Source organism: Enhydra lutris, unplaced genomic scaffold (genome assembly GCF_002288905.1).
Source record: "Enhydra lutris kenyoni isolate GAN:26980312 unplaced genomic scaffold, ASM228890v2 scaffoldscaffold62, whole genome shotgun sequence".
In the NCBI taxonomy this organism is placed as follows: domain Eukaryota; kingdom Metazoa; phylum Chordata; class Mammalia; order Carnivora; family Mustelidae; genus Enhydra; species Enhydra lutris.
Window position 1 is genome coordinate 7,537,166 of NW_019154146.1, and position 17,528 is coordinate 7,554,693.

A 17,528-nucleotide genomic window follows, 5' to 3' on the forward strand; every position below is an offset into this window, starting at 1 on the left:
GGGTCAGATTCTGGATCTTTGCTGAAGATCAGCGGTAGCGTGTGAGACAAAGAGAGCAGTCAGGGATGGCTGGGAGACTGATGGAGCCTGGGCGAAACAGCACATAAAGGAGATGGGCGCCAGGGTGACACCACAGGCTCCGCCAAGTGAGGGCCGTGCGCGGGACCAGGCCCTCAGTGGGGCCTGGAAAGCCTGTAAACTGCTCGGAGCAAGGCTGGTGCAGGCCAAGGCCAGAGCCCCCACTGCACAGACCTGAGGGAGGAGCAACAGAAACAAGGAGACTGACAGGAGGAAATGGGGACGCAGTGAAATCCCATCACTTGAATCTGAAGCGCAAATAAACAATGACCTTTCAAACAATCTCCTCTGCAGGCGGCCCAGCCTGGGGCCAGAAAGTGCACAGAGAAGAAAGGGCAGGCCGAGCCAAACGAGCCAAAGGACAGGACAGGAGACGGAGAGAAGGCGAGATGCTACAATGGGCAGGAAAGGCCCTTCCTCAGAAGACTGACTCTGGGAAGCGACCTGGATGGGAAAGGCAGATGCCCAGGGAGTCAGGGCCTGAGGGGCTGGAGAGGTCTGGAAAGGAGCAAGCTCGTGGCTCGCTGGAAACACAGGCGGAGAGGATGTGAGGAGGATGTGAATAGAACAGACGGGGAGGGCAGCAGGGGGAGCTGAGGTCCTGAACAGGGCACAGAGATGGCGGAGTCAAGGACACTGCGCCACTGCGGCGGGAAGAGAGCCTGGTGAGCCGAGGCCCCGAGGATAGATAGCAGGGAGGGGAAACTCCTCCAGGCGGAGTGCCAGGGACGCACAGAAAGGAGACAGCAGCACTACAGCAGCGGACGAGGCGGCACACACCGACAACGGCCGAGTCTAGAGCCGAGGGGTCCGGCAGCGGGGAGGGGCCCCCGGCAGGGGCCACTGAGGTGCACCCCACCATCAGCCGTCCACTCCTGGACGAAAGACGTTCCATTTCCAAACACACACCTGCAACCACACCCCCCCCTCCCTCAGGGTTTTCCTCTGTTTACATGTCTAACCTGTGCCTCATAAGGAAATTCTGTGTTTACTAGAACATCCTAGATCAGTCTCAGGAAATGCGTACCTTGGGCTCCCCGTGTCCCCACCAAGACTGATACACGCAGGTCTACAGTCCTGTGCTACTCTTCAGAGGCCTAAGAGGGTCTGCGCGAAGGCAGGGTTCCTCAACTTCAAAACTGACATTTTGGGTGGACTATGCTTGGTTGGGCGGCTCCGCCGTGCACTGCACGATGTTTAGCCGTGTCCGCGGCCTCTAATCAGTCCGACCTTCCATCACCACAGTCGAAACTGTTTCCAGATGTTGCCAAATGTCCCCATGGGGCAACCTGCCCCAGCTGAGCATCCCCACTCGAAGGACCCCAAAACCCAGGGAAGAGGCGCGCGCGCGCGCGCACACACACACACACACACACACACACACACACACACACACAGGACTGGTTGTCACGTGCACGTAACTGAACAGGCAAACAGGCCGGCAGGCGCACACAGGAGCACAAGGGTTCCTACCAGAAAAGCTTTCCAGCCTGTGCTTCTCCTCCCCGGATGTAATGGGTTATTTCTTTGGTGAAATTCCATTCTTCTTCTAACAGGTTTTTCAGGCTGTGGGATGCTTGAGGTAAGTGCTGCAGCATTTGGATCCAGCTTCTCATGTAATCAAAATACACCTTAAAACACAAAAACATAAAGGAGATACTTGAGAATGGAACTCAGCAGCTCCGACTTTCACCTCTGTTAACCTGGAAGCTCCAGATCGGAAGAGCCGGGTAAGGAGGTCGCCAAGCACGGAGCGCGGAGAGAAGCAAGACTCTTGGTCGCAGAACCGCCGTCTAAATGGGGATGTCTCTTAAACTGCAGAGCGCAACTCCCCGGCAACTCAGCACATTATTTCCAATCTCTACAGATCACTGACAAAATAAAATGTTCACAATCTACACAGAAGTGAAAAAAAAAAGAATCAAAATACTAGCACCCAAAAACATCCATTATTAATATATTGTGAACATGACTCCTTTAAGAGGTTGGGATTGTTCCTTGTTTAACTCCTTATTTTAACGTTAGACAGTATCTTCTGTGTTGAGAGGGAATGAATGCACTTTCCCCCACCATCCCTCCCTGACACCCAGATTTCTATGACAGTGTTTTTTCAAGATTTATGACATATAAATTATGATTTCTAATCAAAATACCCAGTTCCTAACAGCCTTCCCATTCCTAACTCCTTATTTTGATGTATCCGCTGCGTACTGGGGTTTCTCTCCACAGCTTTTCTCGAGGCAAGGTCACAGCTGCTACACTACAAACCCTCGCTGCCATTGGATTCCTCTACCGAAAGGACAACTTGTTGAGCACGCAGTACCTTAGCTACACACTCCCTGTCCCAGGATGCTGAAGGTATCACTCTTCTACCACCTTCAAACGCTGTGTGTTGTTCGAATGACGAGCCCTGACGCCGGCCTCATCTCCTGCTGCCCCGGCTCCCCTCCCACCCGGAGCTGCCTTGCTTCTCCTCTGCCCGGAGGCTCCCAGGGCTCTGTATTTAGTCTCAGATCGCAGCTATCTCACCGCGCTACCTCTCAGAGTTCGCTGGAATTAATGCTTTCTGAAATCCAGTACTAATTTTCAGTAGGCAATTTCAGGTCTTTATTTTAAGAAAACGGTCTTCTGTTGGTCTTCTGGGCCTCCAGCAGCCAGACTGTGCGGTGGCGCCCGTATGACCACGGACTTCACGGGCTGCTAGCAGCTGGCATCCTCCTGTGCACCACGGTGCCTTTCGAACCACTGCTCTTATGGTCTTATTTAAAACCAAAACAAAAGAAATACCTGCCCCTCTAAGATTTATGTCACCAGATACACCACTGAACCCGTTCTGCATACTGTCACCTACTGACTTCCAGCTGCCCGTCCTCCTTCGTCACACTCTGACACCTCACATCGTCTTCTCTCCGCCCCAGGCTCAGCTGCCACACTGTGCTTCACCCCAGACCTGTCCCTACAGAATCACCTCTAGGCCTCAAATCATCAGTCCAAATAGGCTGACTCTAAACCCTCCTCTCGTCCTCCCAGGTTTCTGTCCAACTATCACCTCTGCGACTGTTCTCTTATTTAAGCCTTACCTGAACTCCAGGCCACAGGTTTCTCTCTCCAGGTCACTACCCCCTGCACCACCCCCTTCCTCCTTATTCAGCTTAGAAGCCACACGGTCACCCTTCCCACGCCCCTGCTGCTGCCACCCCCCCCCCGCTGCCACCTCGCCCATTCTTTTCAGCTCACCTGGCTGTCAAACCCCAAAGCACGATGAGCCTGAAGAGCCCATGCCCCAAGCCCACACTCAGGAAGCTGAGGACATGCGTGTCACAGGCCGGGGAGGAGCCACTGCTCTACACGTCATAACCCCAACCACACGGTGTACGTTTCTGGTAATATTTATGTCCCCCTCCACCCATTCTCTTCCTTCCTACAAGCAGTTTGAAACTCCACCATTTTTCTCAAAGAGCCGGTGCCCACCCTCACCCATCTCACCCCTCCTAGCGAAGGAGAAAAGGCATGAGATAGAAACCCCTCATGTTCTCAATACCAAAAACACACAGCCACGTGTGACACGCCGTCCTCCCCTTCCTAGCAGTGGCCGAGCGAAGCTTCCTCCTGATCTCAACACTTGTGTTTGGAGACTCACCTCCTCACGGCATGGGAGGAACCTTGCACTAGAGATTTCCCTCTTCTCTGATATGCACATAATTCTGTTCATTTCTGTCCCTTAACAAAATCAGTCCCAAAGGCTTCACATGGCCTCTGGTAACGTCAATTTAAAAACTCTCCCTGGACCCGCAGCCTTCACTACGAACCCCACTGCACGAGCCAGGCCTCAGTGGGAACCCCAGCCGCGTGTGTCCCGGCCCTCCCTCCCCGGTCCCGGCCCTCCCTCCTGCGTCTTCCGCGACTGCCACATCTTGTTCATCAGTGTCACATTTTCATTCCTCTTCGTTTCTTTTTACATGGCTTCCTTCGACCGTTCGCATGTTCCTACATCTCTATTGTGTTTACTGTCTCGGTTCTTTTGAAGGCCAGAACCAGAGAAATGAGCTAAGACAGCAGACAGCTTCAATATGGCTTGTTGCCTCAAGCGAACGCTCACCAAGGTAAGTCCCCAGACCTGCACACAGTCAGGGTGATGATGTCACACAAAGTAAATCCCCCGAAGTCACACAGATTCCGCATGGCGACCTGCTGACCTCAGCTTCCCCTCCCCCTGGGAAGCTCACACTCCTCCTCGGCCGGCAGGATATGCTTCGGCGGCTCTGGGAAGTGTCTGCACTTCTGCTCCCCTGTCTCGCAGATCTGCCCCGACAAGTCCTCCATGGGGACTCCTCCTGCTTCTCTCCTGACCATTCACACCCCGGATATCCCAGCTCTAATGAATCCCTGACTGGGCTATTAGATATATAGAGCTTGGGCCCTCCCTCATTTCAGCCCAAATTTCAAGGCAAATAATTATAAGAGTTTTCTGGAGGTAAGGAGAGGAGAGCAGTGTAGTCAATTTCCTCCTTTACTAAACATGGAATTTCATTCTTTCCTCTTCGTTCTTTTTGCTGTTTTTTGGTGAAGTTCCAGAGAATGGTGCTGTGCTACCCATGATGTGACTGATCATTCAAAGGCCATTCTCCCCCTCCTTCCAAAAGAAAACAACAATTTTGTTTGGGTTCCCCCAGTTCTCAAAATACGCACCTGCCATTAGCCACTGAGCATACTTTGAGACACAATTTTTAAATCACTTGTAATTTCTAGCCCTTCATCTGTGAAATTAAGGAGATTAAGGCAGATCTTGCCCCACACGGCTCACTGGCAGCAAAACCAAGACTAAATCCTAAGCACTTGTAGCTCTGAGGAGTAACTTCCTTCCCTACACTTCAGATGGCCCACAGGTTCACCACCGACACTGAAGCTGAAGGACCTGGAGGGCACAGTTCACCTGCCTCATTCTTCTCCCTCCTGTCCCAGTGACTGCATGCAAAAGGGTGCTGTGCGTGCCTCTGTAAAACCACCAAAGGCAGTTCAGAAAGCAAAGCATTTCCTAGCTTTTTAAACTCCTACTTTAACCATTCACTGAGAGAGAGCGAGAAAATAATTTGCTTTTGCTTTTTACCATGACTTTTCAATGATAAGGACTTTTCTAACCTAAGAAATAAATGGTATTTCAAAATGCAGCCACATTTTACACACTATGGTCTTTTATGGATGCTCCCTCAAACAGTCAGGAAATAATTTCAAACTCAAAATTATTTCTTGTGATATGCCAGATATTGTAAGTCCCCTTCGTACCCTCGTTCTTCTTTCTATCCTTCCACGACAGAGGCTGGAAAGCTAAGAATTTGCATCCCTAGACTCCAAGACAGTCAAGAGGCAGGCAACAGGTTTGGCCAACACGACACAGGGGAACTCTGTCAGCAGTGGCTCCCGAGAGAGCGTCACTGCTCTGGACTGAGCTGGCAAGGATACTTTCTCCCTTTTGCTCTTTTCCTTTCCTCTAGCCTAGAAAGTGGGGGTGATATCTGGGTGTGCTGGAGCCATCCCAAGACAGGAAAAGTGAAAGGTCACACAAAACAGGTCTTTAAAACATTCCAAACACAATATACCCTTAAGCACTGTCATTTTTACTTTGTGTCATTGACCCATCGCATGGCAGGATCATCCGTGCATATACTCTCATGCCTCCAGCCTGTGGTTACATACTAACACTCTGCGGGGCAGTGCGGAAGACAAGAGCACCTCGGGCCACGTCAAGCCCTGGCTTACAAAGCTTCTGGGCTAGCTTACAAAGCTAACGAGCAGAGCAGCAGACCACTGAGTGCCAAGAGCACAGCCCCGATTACAGCTGCCGTGAGAGTGTGGGGAGGGTAAATGCACATTAAAGACCGAAGTTGCCAGATAAATCTTTCTAGAGAAAAGTAAAACTTGTAAGTAAGTCTTAAGTGGGTAGATAAGGAAACGGGACGTGTCTACCAGGAAGGACTAATAGGAGCAAAAGGACAGAGGTTAGAAAGCACCAGGAAGTACAACACCTATGGTGTGAGAAGCCCGGGGAAGTCCTCTTGGGAAGAAATCAAAGTAAGCCTGCTCCGGCCAGATCCCAGTATTTACAGTTCCCCGGCTGTGCGTGGTTCCTCCGATAACTCTTGACTCAGCTAAGAGCTCCCAGATGTCCCCAGGCTAGCTGAGAGGACCCGTCTCCAAGTCGTCCCTGCACCTCAGCAGGATTCCACCCTGGCACCTAGCACTCAGGGTGCAAGTACCCCCCATGCCCAGGTCCCAGCAGACCACGAGCCTCTTACTATCCACTCCGGCCTCCCCAGCCCTAGCCGGGCAGCGACAGAAATGGCTGATGCCAGACGGTGTGATACAACAGGACCGGACTATGATTCCATTTCTGGGCCATTCTGCTGTAAGATGAAGATTCTTACGTTAAACAGTGAACTAAGTTAAGCTTCCTCAAAAATTCTAACGCCAAAATCACTGAGGATTTGTTAAAATGCGGATTTAGGTGAAACAAATTTAATCCAATACTAGATGAAGACAAGGTCAGGTTGGAGACTGCCCCCCCCCCCCGCCCCCGTGTTCACTCTCACACTTTCGCGCTCTGCTCTCTCTCACACACATTCACACATCCCTGCATCCCCGCTCCCCACACCCCCGGGGGTCTCACCATCAGCATTTTATGCAGGTCCTCCTCGAAGGCGTCCATGTTGCAGTCCGTCCCGTCCAGGTGGTCGAGCACCTCGTGCAGCATGAACTGGTAGTACTGCTTCATCAGCAGGCCGCCCTTGAGCACCTCTTTACACTCCCTCACCAGCTGCAGGGCACAAAGTCTGTCACTGCGCGCACCCTCAGCGCATCCCCCTCCTCAGCCTCGCGACCTCCGAAAGCCCTAACAGGCTTTCCAATTCCTTATCAGTTCCATTTATGTAACTGTCTTAGTTGTCTCGATTAAGAACTGAATACTGAAAAGAAAAGTAGTTAATATAGCATGAATACACAGAGAAGCTATCATACGGGCAAACACCGATTTGTGAAAACATATGCCCCCACAAATACGTATGTGTAGAAAATAAAGCACAGAAAAAGATCTACTTTTGTACTAGTTTGCATTCTGTAAGACAAGGGTAGGAGAGAAAAATCCCCTAACAAAACTGATGATTTTTGTCTGAAAACATAATATTCAAATATACGTAACGTGCCACAGAGCATGACAATCTTTGTAATAATTCAGCACAGCAACTACTGTGATTTGTGACCTTTACCATCAAAAGCCTCTAATCGCCATCAAACCTAGGATCGATGTGTTGAAATGAGATGGAAGCCAAGGGAAAACAAATCTAAACAAAGAGCTGAGTGCCAGCATGGGCAGGCCCAGCAGGAAATGCTGGAAAGGAGTGGGAGGCTGACATGGGATGACTGCCCTTTAAGTCTTTTCATCCTAATAGTTATCATGTATTATCATAATATTATTTAAAATGATGGCGATAAATAAATTATGATGAACCTATGTAATAGAGCACTCCTGCAGACATTAAAATCTTATTTTTAAAAAATATTTAAGGGCAAAAATTCATATATATATATTTTTTCTTTGACTTCTGTAGAAAAAACAGATGGAGAAAAATACACCAAAATAATTACAGTGGTTATCTCTGAGTGGCAGCATAATAGGATAATTTTCATTTCTGTCTATATCATTTTCTGTTCTTTTCAAATATTCTAAAATAAATATGGATTGTTTTTATAAACATAATTTCCCCCTTAGAAGGTTCTAAAAATAATTACCCACATAAGAGAGCCACGGCTAGAGTTAAATTTATTAAAAGCTGTTCTGTTCAGATGTAAATTTCTCTGTTAAAGATGTCACTTAGGGGCGCCTGGGTGGCTCAGTGGGTTAAGCCTCTGCCTTAGGCTCAGGTCCTGATCTCCGGGTCCTGGGATCGAGCCCCACATAGGGCACTCTGCTTAGCAGGGAACCTGCTTCCCTCTCTCTCTGCCTGCCTCTCTGCCTACTTGTAATCTCTCTCTGTCAAATAAATAAATAAAATCTTTAAAAAAAAAAAAAAGATGTCACTTAGGTGACATTCGTTTATAACCGAATCTATGAATGATCTTAGCCAAAATTTATTTTATTTTGATCCTAGTAATGCTACATTCATCTAAGTATTGTTTTTATTTTTTAAAATATTTTAACATAAAGTGCTGTTTCATCCTCACAATAGCCCCATCAGCAAAAGGTAAACTCTGCCTTGTCTTACCACGTTACATTCCTGAAGTATTCATTTTGTGAGAAAGGGAAGTATTTTACCCAAACTTCCTAAAATTACCACTGCAGTCAGGTGGACAAGTGAGAAGCATGGCCAGCGGGGATGACAGGACAATAGCCGGAAGCAAGGTGCTGAGCAGCAGAGCGAGTGAGGAAGCAGCGCTCTGGTCGGTGCCGGACGGAAACTTGAAGTGAGGACAATGAGGTCCACGAGTCACCCCCTCCCAGCTAAACCTATTCTGTGCCTATCACATGGCCTGTGCTTGTCCCCAGATGCCATCGGTCATCACCAATGAGCTCCTAGCCCTTCCATCATGAGGGGATGGACATGCACAATCGACAAAAACATATCTTTCTCTTTCTTTTTTTTTTTTTTGCCAAAATCTAACATGTTTATTCTGCATAGTGGATATGGTAATATCATAAAACAAACACTCTGCAGCATTCACTGAGCTAGATACAACAGCTTCCAGTCATTCCTGTTACCTCTGGAGTATCAAACTCCCTAGACAATCCCATCCAAAATGAATGAAAACAAGAAAGCAGCAGCTGTCAATACTATTTAAACCATGCAACTGTCTAAGCAAGCAAAAAGTCCAAACATCTCCCCACTGCATACTCTAAAGACATTTATCTGTTTCCACACAGCTTAAATAGAACAAAAAATAAATAAACTTAAGGAACTTAAACTACTTCTAATGAGTGAATTTTAAGATTCCAGCCTCCAAAGACCGATGTTTATAGACTATGTCACTTCATCACCGTACTTTTATATCCTTTTGGAATAAGGAAGAGATGGCAGAAAGGTTGAACAACAATCTTATCTCTGAGGACTCCACACAAAGAACATTTTCATTATTTGCAACAATTAAAAAAAACCCTCAATCCAAAATAAAAACTACAAGCCTACAGAATAGCACAGTAATCACTAAATATTTTTAAGGAGTGCTTGAAACAGACCTGCTTAATACTCAAGAGAGACGGTTCCCCAGCTGGTCTCTGTTCCAGTCTTAACTTCAGACATTCATGTATCACATTCAGAAGGACTCGACAGAGCACCAGGAAGGCAGGCTCGAAGGAGGGTAAGTCCATGGACTTCAGCTCATCCCACGACACAGTACTGCACTTCTGCTCCGAGGAAGGTGGCTTCCTGGATAACTGCACATAATCGGAACCCCACATGGGATGTGGAAATTCGGAAAACTAGAACAAAAATTCAACAAAGGTTAAGAGAGCATACGAAACCACGTCCTAAGGCTGCGGTTATCAACTATTATTCTTTAGAGTTTGCAGAAGATCTACAAAATCACAAGTTTGCAGGAAAATATTCTTTAGAATAATTCAACATTTTCAACACAGACCCAAGAAGTTCTAAAAGTAATAAGAAATCATAACAAGGACACCAAATTATAATATTTTTCTCAAAAAATCATAGCAGAAAAAGAATCAAGTTCATCATTTGCATCAAACATTTTATCATCATACTTAAAATGATTAGAATGCTTTATTTTTTAGGTTATATACATTATTAGCCATAACTATCTTCAGACTGAGAAAACCAGAAATTATTGAAATTGGAGAAAAGATTACAAAACCAGGGAGCCGTTTACATAAACACAAAAACTACTTGGTGCAACCAAACTCTTCTAGTCCGTTGCTCTCCTGAGCTACGCCAAATGACGCTGATAGAAAAAAATTCATAAAATTGACCTGGCTGGTCCCACTCAAGTATCTGTTATTCAATGTTCCCAGGAATCCCAGTGTTGCTCATCCCTCCTTACAGTTACCCTCTTCAAATGCCTTATACTTTTCCTTATAGGACAGGGGATGTGGAGCTTTCCTTAGACCCCTAGCAACATCATCCTGACCAATCATATCCAAAGACCTTCCCTTCTCTTTTTATTGAGAAAATAGAGGCCAACAAATTCGAAAACCTCAACTTCTCGTCAATTTTTTTTTTTTTGAAGATTTTATCTATCCATCCCAGAGAGAGAGATTGAGAGAGAGGGAGAGAGAGAGCAGGGGGAGGGACAAGCAGACTCAGCACTGTGGGCGGAGTCCGACACAGAGCTTGATCTCAGGACCCTGACATCCTGACCTGAGCTAAAACCAGGAGTCGGACGCTTAACCAGCTGAGCCATCCAGATGTCCTTCAACTTCTCTTCAGTTTAAAACATCACCAATTGTAGCTATTCTGCCTCCATGCCATTCCTATCTATGCTCCCTCTTTTGGAGTGAATTCTTTTTTGTGTGTGTGTGATTTCTTTTTTCTTTTTAAGATTTTATTTCTTTATTTGACAGACAGAGATCACAAGTAGGCAGAGAAGCAGGCAGAGAGAGAGAGGAAGGGAAGCAGGCTCCCTGCTGAGCAGAGAGCCCGATGCGGGGTTCGATCCCAGGACCCTGAGACCATGACCTGAGCCGAAGGCAGAGGCTTAACCCACTGAGCCACCCAGGCGCCCCCATGGAGTGAATTCTTAATTGGTCTCCTCTGCTCACATCCTTTTATGCTCAACACATACTTCTGCATTTAAATTAATACATACTTCAGTTTCCCGCAGCAGCCAGGAATTTTTAAATGATACATCATTTTTAAAATGTGGTCAATGTGGTTAGAGTTAAGACATGTCTGTTTAAAAGCTTTAGGTGATAATAAACGCTTGTTTTCCTCTGGTGTACAGAATGATCTCAGGTCAAAGGCTTCTTCAAAGCTCTACAAAATTCCGCAAACTTTCTCTGATAAAATTCTAAAGAATTTTTTTGGCATTCTCTAGAGTTCCAGCCAGTTCACCCATCTGCTACAGGCTCACTGGGAAAGAGAACAATCCCTACTTGTCCATCGTGCAAGACAACACTGCGTGGGAGACCCAACAGCCAGACCCACACTGCCGCGGAGGAAACGTGTTCCCACTGGTGGTGCCCGGTGGGTCAATCCGTGTCCAATGAGGAACAGACATTAAAAAACTACTGAACACTGAAGAGGAAACAGCAGTTTTAACTAAGGGAACCAAGGCGAAGCATTGAAACAGCGACACTCATTAATGGAGGAAAAACAGGAGAGAGACATAAAATACTCTACTGCACAATCGCACTGAAGTCCTCTGGAAAACATTTAACAAACCAAGATTCAAATTCAATAAAGGCAGTGAAAACTGAATGAATGTGGTAAAAATTAATAACTTAGACATTAACTACAGGAATTATTACCACAACAGAGCGAAAGAAAAAGGAATGGAAGTTTTGAGTGAAAAATAGAGACATGGAAGTCAGATCTAGGAGCTTCATGGGAGGATAAAACAGGAGGCCAGAAAGAACAGGAGGAGGAGCTGGAGGAGAGCTTTTTGCACAGTCAAGATACCACTAATATGCGAAGAAGAAAGAAGATACCTCTTTGGACAGGAAAGAACTCAAAGTACAATTCATTTGTCTTCACTGAAGAACTTCACTAAAAACTACTGAGGAAGTACAGTAGGGTCTGGTCAAATGAAAATTAAATCAGAATAAAGATCCCAAGACAAAAATACCCAAAGAAGTGAAAAGCCACGGAATTAGCAGAAGTTACACAGGCAGATACAACTCCATGATGATAACTTGGTGGAAGACTATAATCAAGTTCTAGAAAGGAGTATTTTTTTTTAAAGCATACTATAAGAAAAAAACCCGAGTATTAAATTCCCAATTATTTCAATAAAACACAAGAAAAGAGGAAGGGGCAATAAAGTACAAGAATGGCATTATTTGCTACTATTTCATCTGTTTATTATTATTTCCAGTGAGAAACACAGGATTAAATATGGTATAAAATCTGTGATCAACTCAGGAAACCTGGGCTAACTCAATAATCAAGACATCAATAAAAACGCAACGTAAGTACAATCATAACCCCGCTGGCACTTTGGGGAGGTTAATAAATTCATTCAATGAAATTAATGTGGAAGAAAGTAACATGCAAAAGTAAAAACAGCCCAGAAATTTTTTAAAAGAATAAAAGGGAAGAACTGCCCTAAATGATGACAAAAGTTACTAATAAACCTACTTTATTTAAAACAGAAAAGTACTATAAACAGATCAGCAGAGAAATGTATCGAATTATCTCTAATCAATACATTAAAAAGTATGCAGCAGTTGAAGAAGTTGTAAAATGGATAATCCAATGTTAAAGAAAACTGAAAAATAATTACATCTTATCTCCCCCTATAACTATAGTCATATTTTTTTAGTTATACAGCTATTTTAGAAATTCTTAACTGATATGAGAAACTAGAGTATGTATTAACGTAAATACAAAAATATGTTTGAACATATACATATGGAAAGACTCCAAATGTTAATACAGGTTTAATAACCTAAACAGAGAGCTATACATTATTTAAGATTTTATTTATTTGACAGAGAGAGAGAGATCACAAGTAGGCAGAGAGGCAGGCAGAGAGAAGGCGGAAGCAAGCTCCCTGCTGAGCAAGGAGCCTGATGTGGGGCTTGATCCCAGGACCCTGAGATCATGACCTGAGCTGAAGATAGACGCTTAACTGACTAAGCCACCCAGGTGCCCTATATATTAGATTAAGCCATATAAAACTGCCATTTTAGTCAGTCAAAAATAACCAAATATTGGCAATTTAGTACAGGGTCAACACAGTAACAGAAATTCTGGAAAGACAGTGGTGGCAGCAGGATTTTAATTTCCCTTAGTTCCCCCATAAGAACAGAGAGAATGAGGACAACAAAGTCAAAACTCCTGGAGACACATGTCCAATGGCATCTCCATGAACTACAAAGTACAAGAGATGGGGGGAGGTGAACCGTGCCAGACCCTGTAGTATCAGCACTTGTGGAAACATAGGGGATTAATAGGGTGTCTGATGGGCCCAAAGGGACAAATGCCACAATCACTAATGACTATTCAATAGAAAGTTCACTGCTTCTATTTGAGGACTTGAGGGAAGCAGTGATTTGCGCACAAAGTCATGAGTGAGGTCATTCATGTTGCAAGGGGTTGCAACAGGTCTGAAAGGGCTAAAGTGGTTTAGGCCTCCCAAACTCGTACAACTATCAGCTAAAATCCCCTTCCAGGACGAACCTGCTAGACTGAAATCCAACTGACCAGGAAAGTAGAGTAGAGGTAAAGAACAAGAAGGTCCAGAAGTAGGAGGGTAACACACCAGAGGATCTCAAAAAAAGAGAACACGTGTTTTGGCAATTCAGAAGAAGGAGCTCAAAGCTACAAACCCTAACACTTTCTAAACTCTCTCTTTCCTTAAAGTTCATGAAAACAAATATGTTTAAAAATGAGCAACAAAAAGACTGTGGTAGACTCCAATACAGGGTTATTAAGCAGAGAAATAAGGGGCAGAATAACCCTAGGAACAGTGAAAGCCTGCCAGAAAGACATTTCCACTAACAGAGAGGACTGCAGTCTAATTTCCCCAAGAAAGCTAAAAGAAATTAAGAAAATCATAGAAAATATAAAACAACATAAATTATAATTAGAAAGACTCACAAATAAAGTGATAGTACTCGAAAGATAATTTTTTTAATTGAAAATCACTTTAGGGGCACCTGGGTGGTTCAGTCAGTTAAGCACCTGACGCAGTTTTGGCTCAAGGCATGATCTCAGGTTCATGAGATCGAGTCCCGCTTTGGGTTCCTAACTTAGTGGGGAGTCTGCTTCTCACTCTCTCCCTCTCTCCCTCCCCCTGCTCCTGTTCTCTCTCTTTCTCTCTCTCTCTCTCTCTCTCTCTAAAATAAATAAATAAATCTTTAAAAAAAAAAAAAAGAAAATCATCTTAAAAACAAAAAGCTAACCAGTAGGAACATGAGCACAAATAAACAGAACAGATGATGACTTCACAGAAATCGAAGGTGAAAATGAAGACAATTTTATAAATCAGAAAGAAAGAGAGAGAAGGAAGGAAGGAAGGAAAGAAGGAAGGTAGGGAGGTTGGTTTGAAATAAAGTGACAGAGAGGCAAAGTAGATCCAAAACACATACAGTAGTGGTTCCCAGAGAAGAAAACCAAACTAATGAAACAGAAAAGAGTTAAAACATTAAGAAATTCACTTGAAATTGAAAAAAAAAAAAAAAAAACAGAGAAAGCAAACAAAACCTGAAATCATATACTAAAAGGGCACTATGTATTCAAAAACACCAATGTGGAAAAACCAACACCAGGTAAACTAGTGGAGTTTAAAGAAAAAGAAAAAGACAATCCTTTGGACACCCAGGTTATAAATAAATTAAACAGACCAACAAGCCTCTACTTATAAGCAGAAACAAAAAAAAAAATCATATTTCCATGAGACTTTGCAACCTCAATGCTGCTTGCCAGAAGACGATGAATGATATATATTAAACTTATTCAAGGAGAGAAAATACAAGCCAAAGATGTTATGGCCAAACAAACTTGCAAAAGTCAATGCTGCAAACTGTCAGGAAAAGCCAAGAATTCAGAAAACAATGGTCTTATGAGCCCTTACCAAGGACTCCACTACAAACGAAATGACTCAGGAAGCTGTTTACAAAACCAAAACAAGAGCCTTGAAAAAAAAAAGTAAAGAAAAATGAACCTAAATCTAAATCTCTTATCTCTGTCTCTATGTCCATCTATGGAAACATACACACACACTCCTGTGGGGCTAATAGGAGGTGAGAATGTAAGGGAGAAAGTTCAGTCCACAACGGCCATACTGCAGATACACCACACCCATCAAACCCCAGGAGAAAGGGGAGGGCATATGCAATGTCGTAGCATTTCCCTGGAAGAGCAAACCACTTCAAATGAAAGCCCAGGTAAAAGAAAAGGATTAATTCCAATATCCTCATGGTTGAGAACGAACAAATACCAATCAAAAAATGTTGGGGCAGGGGGGAGCAATAAGGGAGTTATAAGTATAACCTTAAGGGGTAAAAATAAACTGATCATATATTAAAAGTAAAGAAAATTGCATACACAGCTTATATAAAAAAATGGAAGAATATAACAGCTTTTTTTTTTTAAGCTTATCAATATCAGGGAAACCAGATTCCCCTGAAAATACATTATTCCATAGATTCTCTCTTAAAACCAAATACTTTTCATAATTCCTGCAAAATTAAGTTTAAAAAGCAATACCTAAAAATAACAAATCAAAGACCTATGAATGGAGAAATAAGATGTGGCCCACCCACACGATGGAATATTATGCAGCCATAAAGAGGAATGAAGTACTGCTACAAATACAACGTGGGTGAGTCTTGAGAACAAGATGCCAGGTGAAGGCAGCCAGTCACAAAAGACCACATATATGATTCCATTTATATGAACTGCACAAAACAGGCAAATATAGAGAGACAGAAAGCAGGTAAGTGGTTGCTCAGGGCTGAGGTGATGAGTAGAAGGACTGTGGAGGTGGCAGCTGAAGGAGACAGGGACTCATTTAGGAATGCTGAATATGTTCTAAAAGTAGCCAGTGGTGGTGGTTATCCAACTCTGAATATAGTAGAAACCACTGAAGTGAACACTTCAAAATGGTGAATTTCATGGTATGTGAATTCTGTCTCAATAAAGCTGTTATTTTAAATATACAACCAAAGAAAGAAGAAATTCTAATTATATGTCTAGCTAGTGGCATAATCATAAGAATTATTGAATTATCTTGTAAACGCAGTAATTTGGTGGTATATCCCAAAGGGTATAGCCCTAAGGATGGTGGGGGAGGGGGAGCTTACACTTTTTCAGTAATCATACTGCTGCTGGTACTACTCTGAGATTATTGTATATGTATTATGAAATATAGTCAGCATATTCTAATAATCTATTACTCTGAGACTCTAATGCCATCATTTCTATTACCACCACAAATTGAGATTTTCACTGTAGAAGAAAAGTCAAGAGAGATTACGTAAAAAATTGAAAATTGTTAGTATGAAATTGGAATGTATTTTTGAAGAGAACCAAAACAACGACTTCTGTTACAATGAGCAATGAGCAATGCCAGTACTATAGTCCTAGAATAGCACTTCCCAAGAAAAGGAACAAGAATTCCCTGAAGATGAATCAGATTCCCAATCTCAAGCAGATGTATAACATAACATAACATAACATAACATAACATAACATAAGCTTAAAGTAGCTTCTTACATCAGCTATCAAAGAAGTTATGAAACTCTCCTCACCTGGCTGTGATAAAAGGACCTCAGCCAACTTGAATATGTTCCCACTGTCCAAAATGGGACAATGTGAACATCAATTATTACAATTACTTTAATGGATTATAATAATGATTTCGATGGGTTGAAACATATCAAATGGGTTTAAATTCATGAGTTCAAAATCATATTAATAAAAAAGCACTCACTGGTCACCAATAAGCCAACTCATTTTTCTGATAAAGGGTAAATAAAAGGGAAAAATTCAAGCATATTTACCCTGTCACTTCTGTTCAATTATTCCACTGGGTAACCAAATAATGACTGAGGAAATGACTAAGATATTGTAGCAATATCTTACTTAATGCAGCTGATAATTACGCTAATAAGAAGAAAAGAGAATTAGAAATATCACTTTTCAATCCTTATTGAAGTAAGCGATCTAGACAATGATCGTTAACTGCTGATGTCTCAAAGAGACAGTCATACATATGTCCCCATGAAGCAGTATTAACACCATCCTTCAACCAATCAATCAAGAAATCCTGGATCTAATCAAGCCACTAGTTCTTACAGTCAGTTTACACAGAACACAGAGAAGAAGGAAACACAAAAAAGACACCTGTATATGCAATCACCAAAATTCAGATGGTAGGAGAACCTCTCTATAGGATGAAAAGTCCAGGTTCTTCAATACACATACGGCCAAAAATAGGGAAGGGGAGCTACAGATTTAAAAAGACTTAAGAAATATAATGAACTGGGGGCACCTAGGTGGCTCAGTCAGTTAAACATCCAACTCATGGTTTTAGCTAAGGTCATGATCTCAGGTTGTAGGACCAAGCCCCATATCAGGCTCTGTGATCAACAGAGTCTGCTTAAGATCCCCTCTCCCTCTCCCACTGCCCCTCCCCACCGCTCACAAACTCTCTCCCTCTCTCTCTCAAATAAATAAATAAAATCTTTGGAAAGAAATATAGTGAACTGTTACGTTGTATGATTATTTGAAAACTGACTTAGATTGTACAATATTTTTTAAAGAAAACCAAGATAACTATGA

General features: G+C 43.4%; 1 protein-coding gene across 1 annotated transcript in view; it reads right to left on the reverse strand.

Annotated features, from left to right (window-relative positions):
• Nucleotides 1-17,528, reverse strand: part of LOC111158665 (mitogen-activated protein kinase kinase kinase 4) — a 113,138-nt gene that overhangs the window by 34,982 nt on the left and 60,628 nt on the right. The window contains exons 4-6 of the mRNA XM_022520858.1: nucleotides 9,302-9,544; nucleotides 6,743-6,889; nucleotides 1,552-1,709 (exon numbers count right to left, since the gene is read on the reverse strand). Of these exons, the coding sequence (XP_022376566.1) occupies nucleotides 1,552-1,709; nucleotides 6,743-6,889; nucleotides 9,302-9,544 (548 nt within the window). The remainder of the gene's footprint in view (nucleotides 1-1,551; nucleotides 1,710-6,742; nucleotides 6,890-9,301; nucleotides 9,545-17,528) is intronic.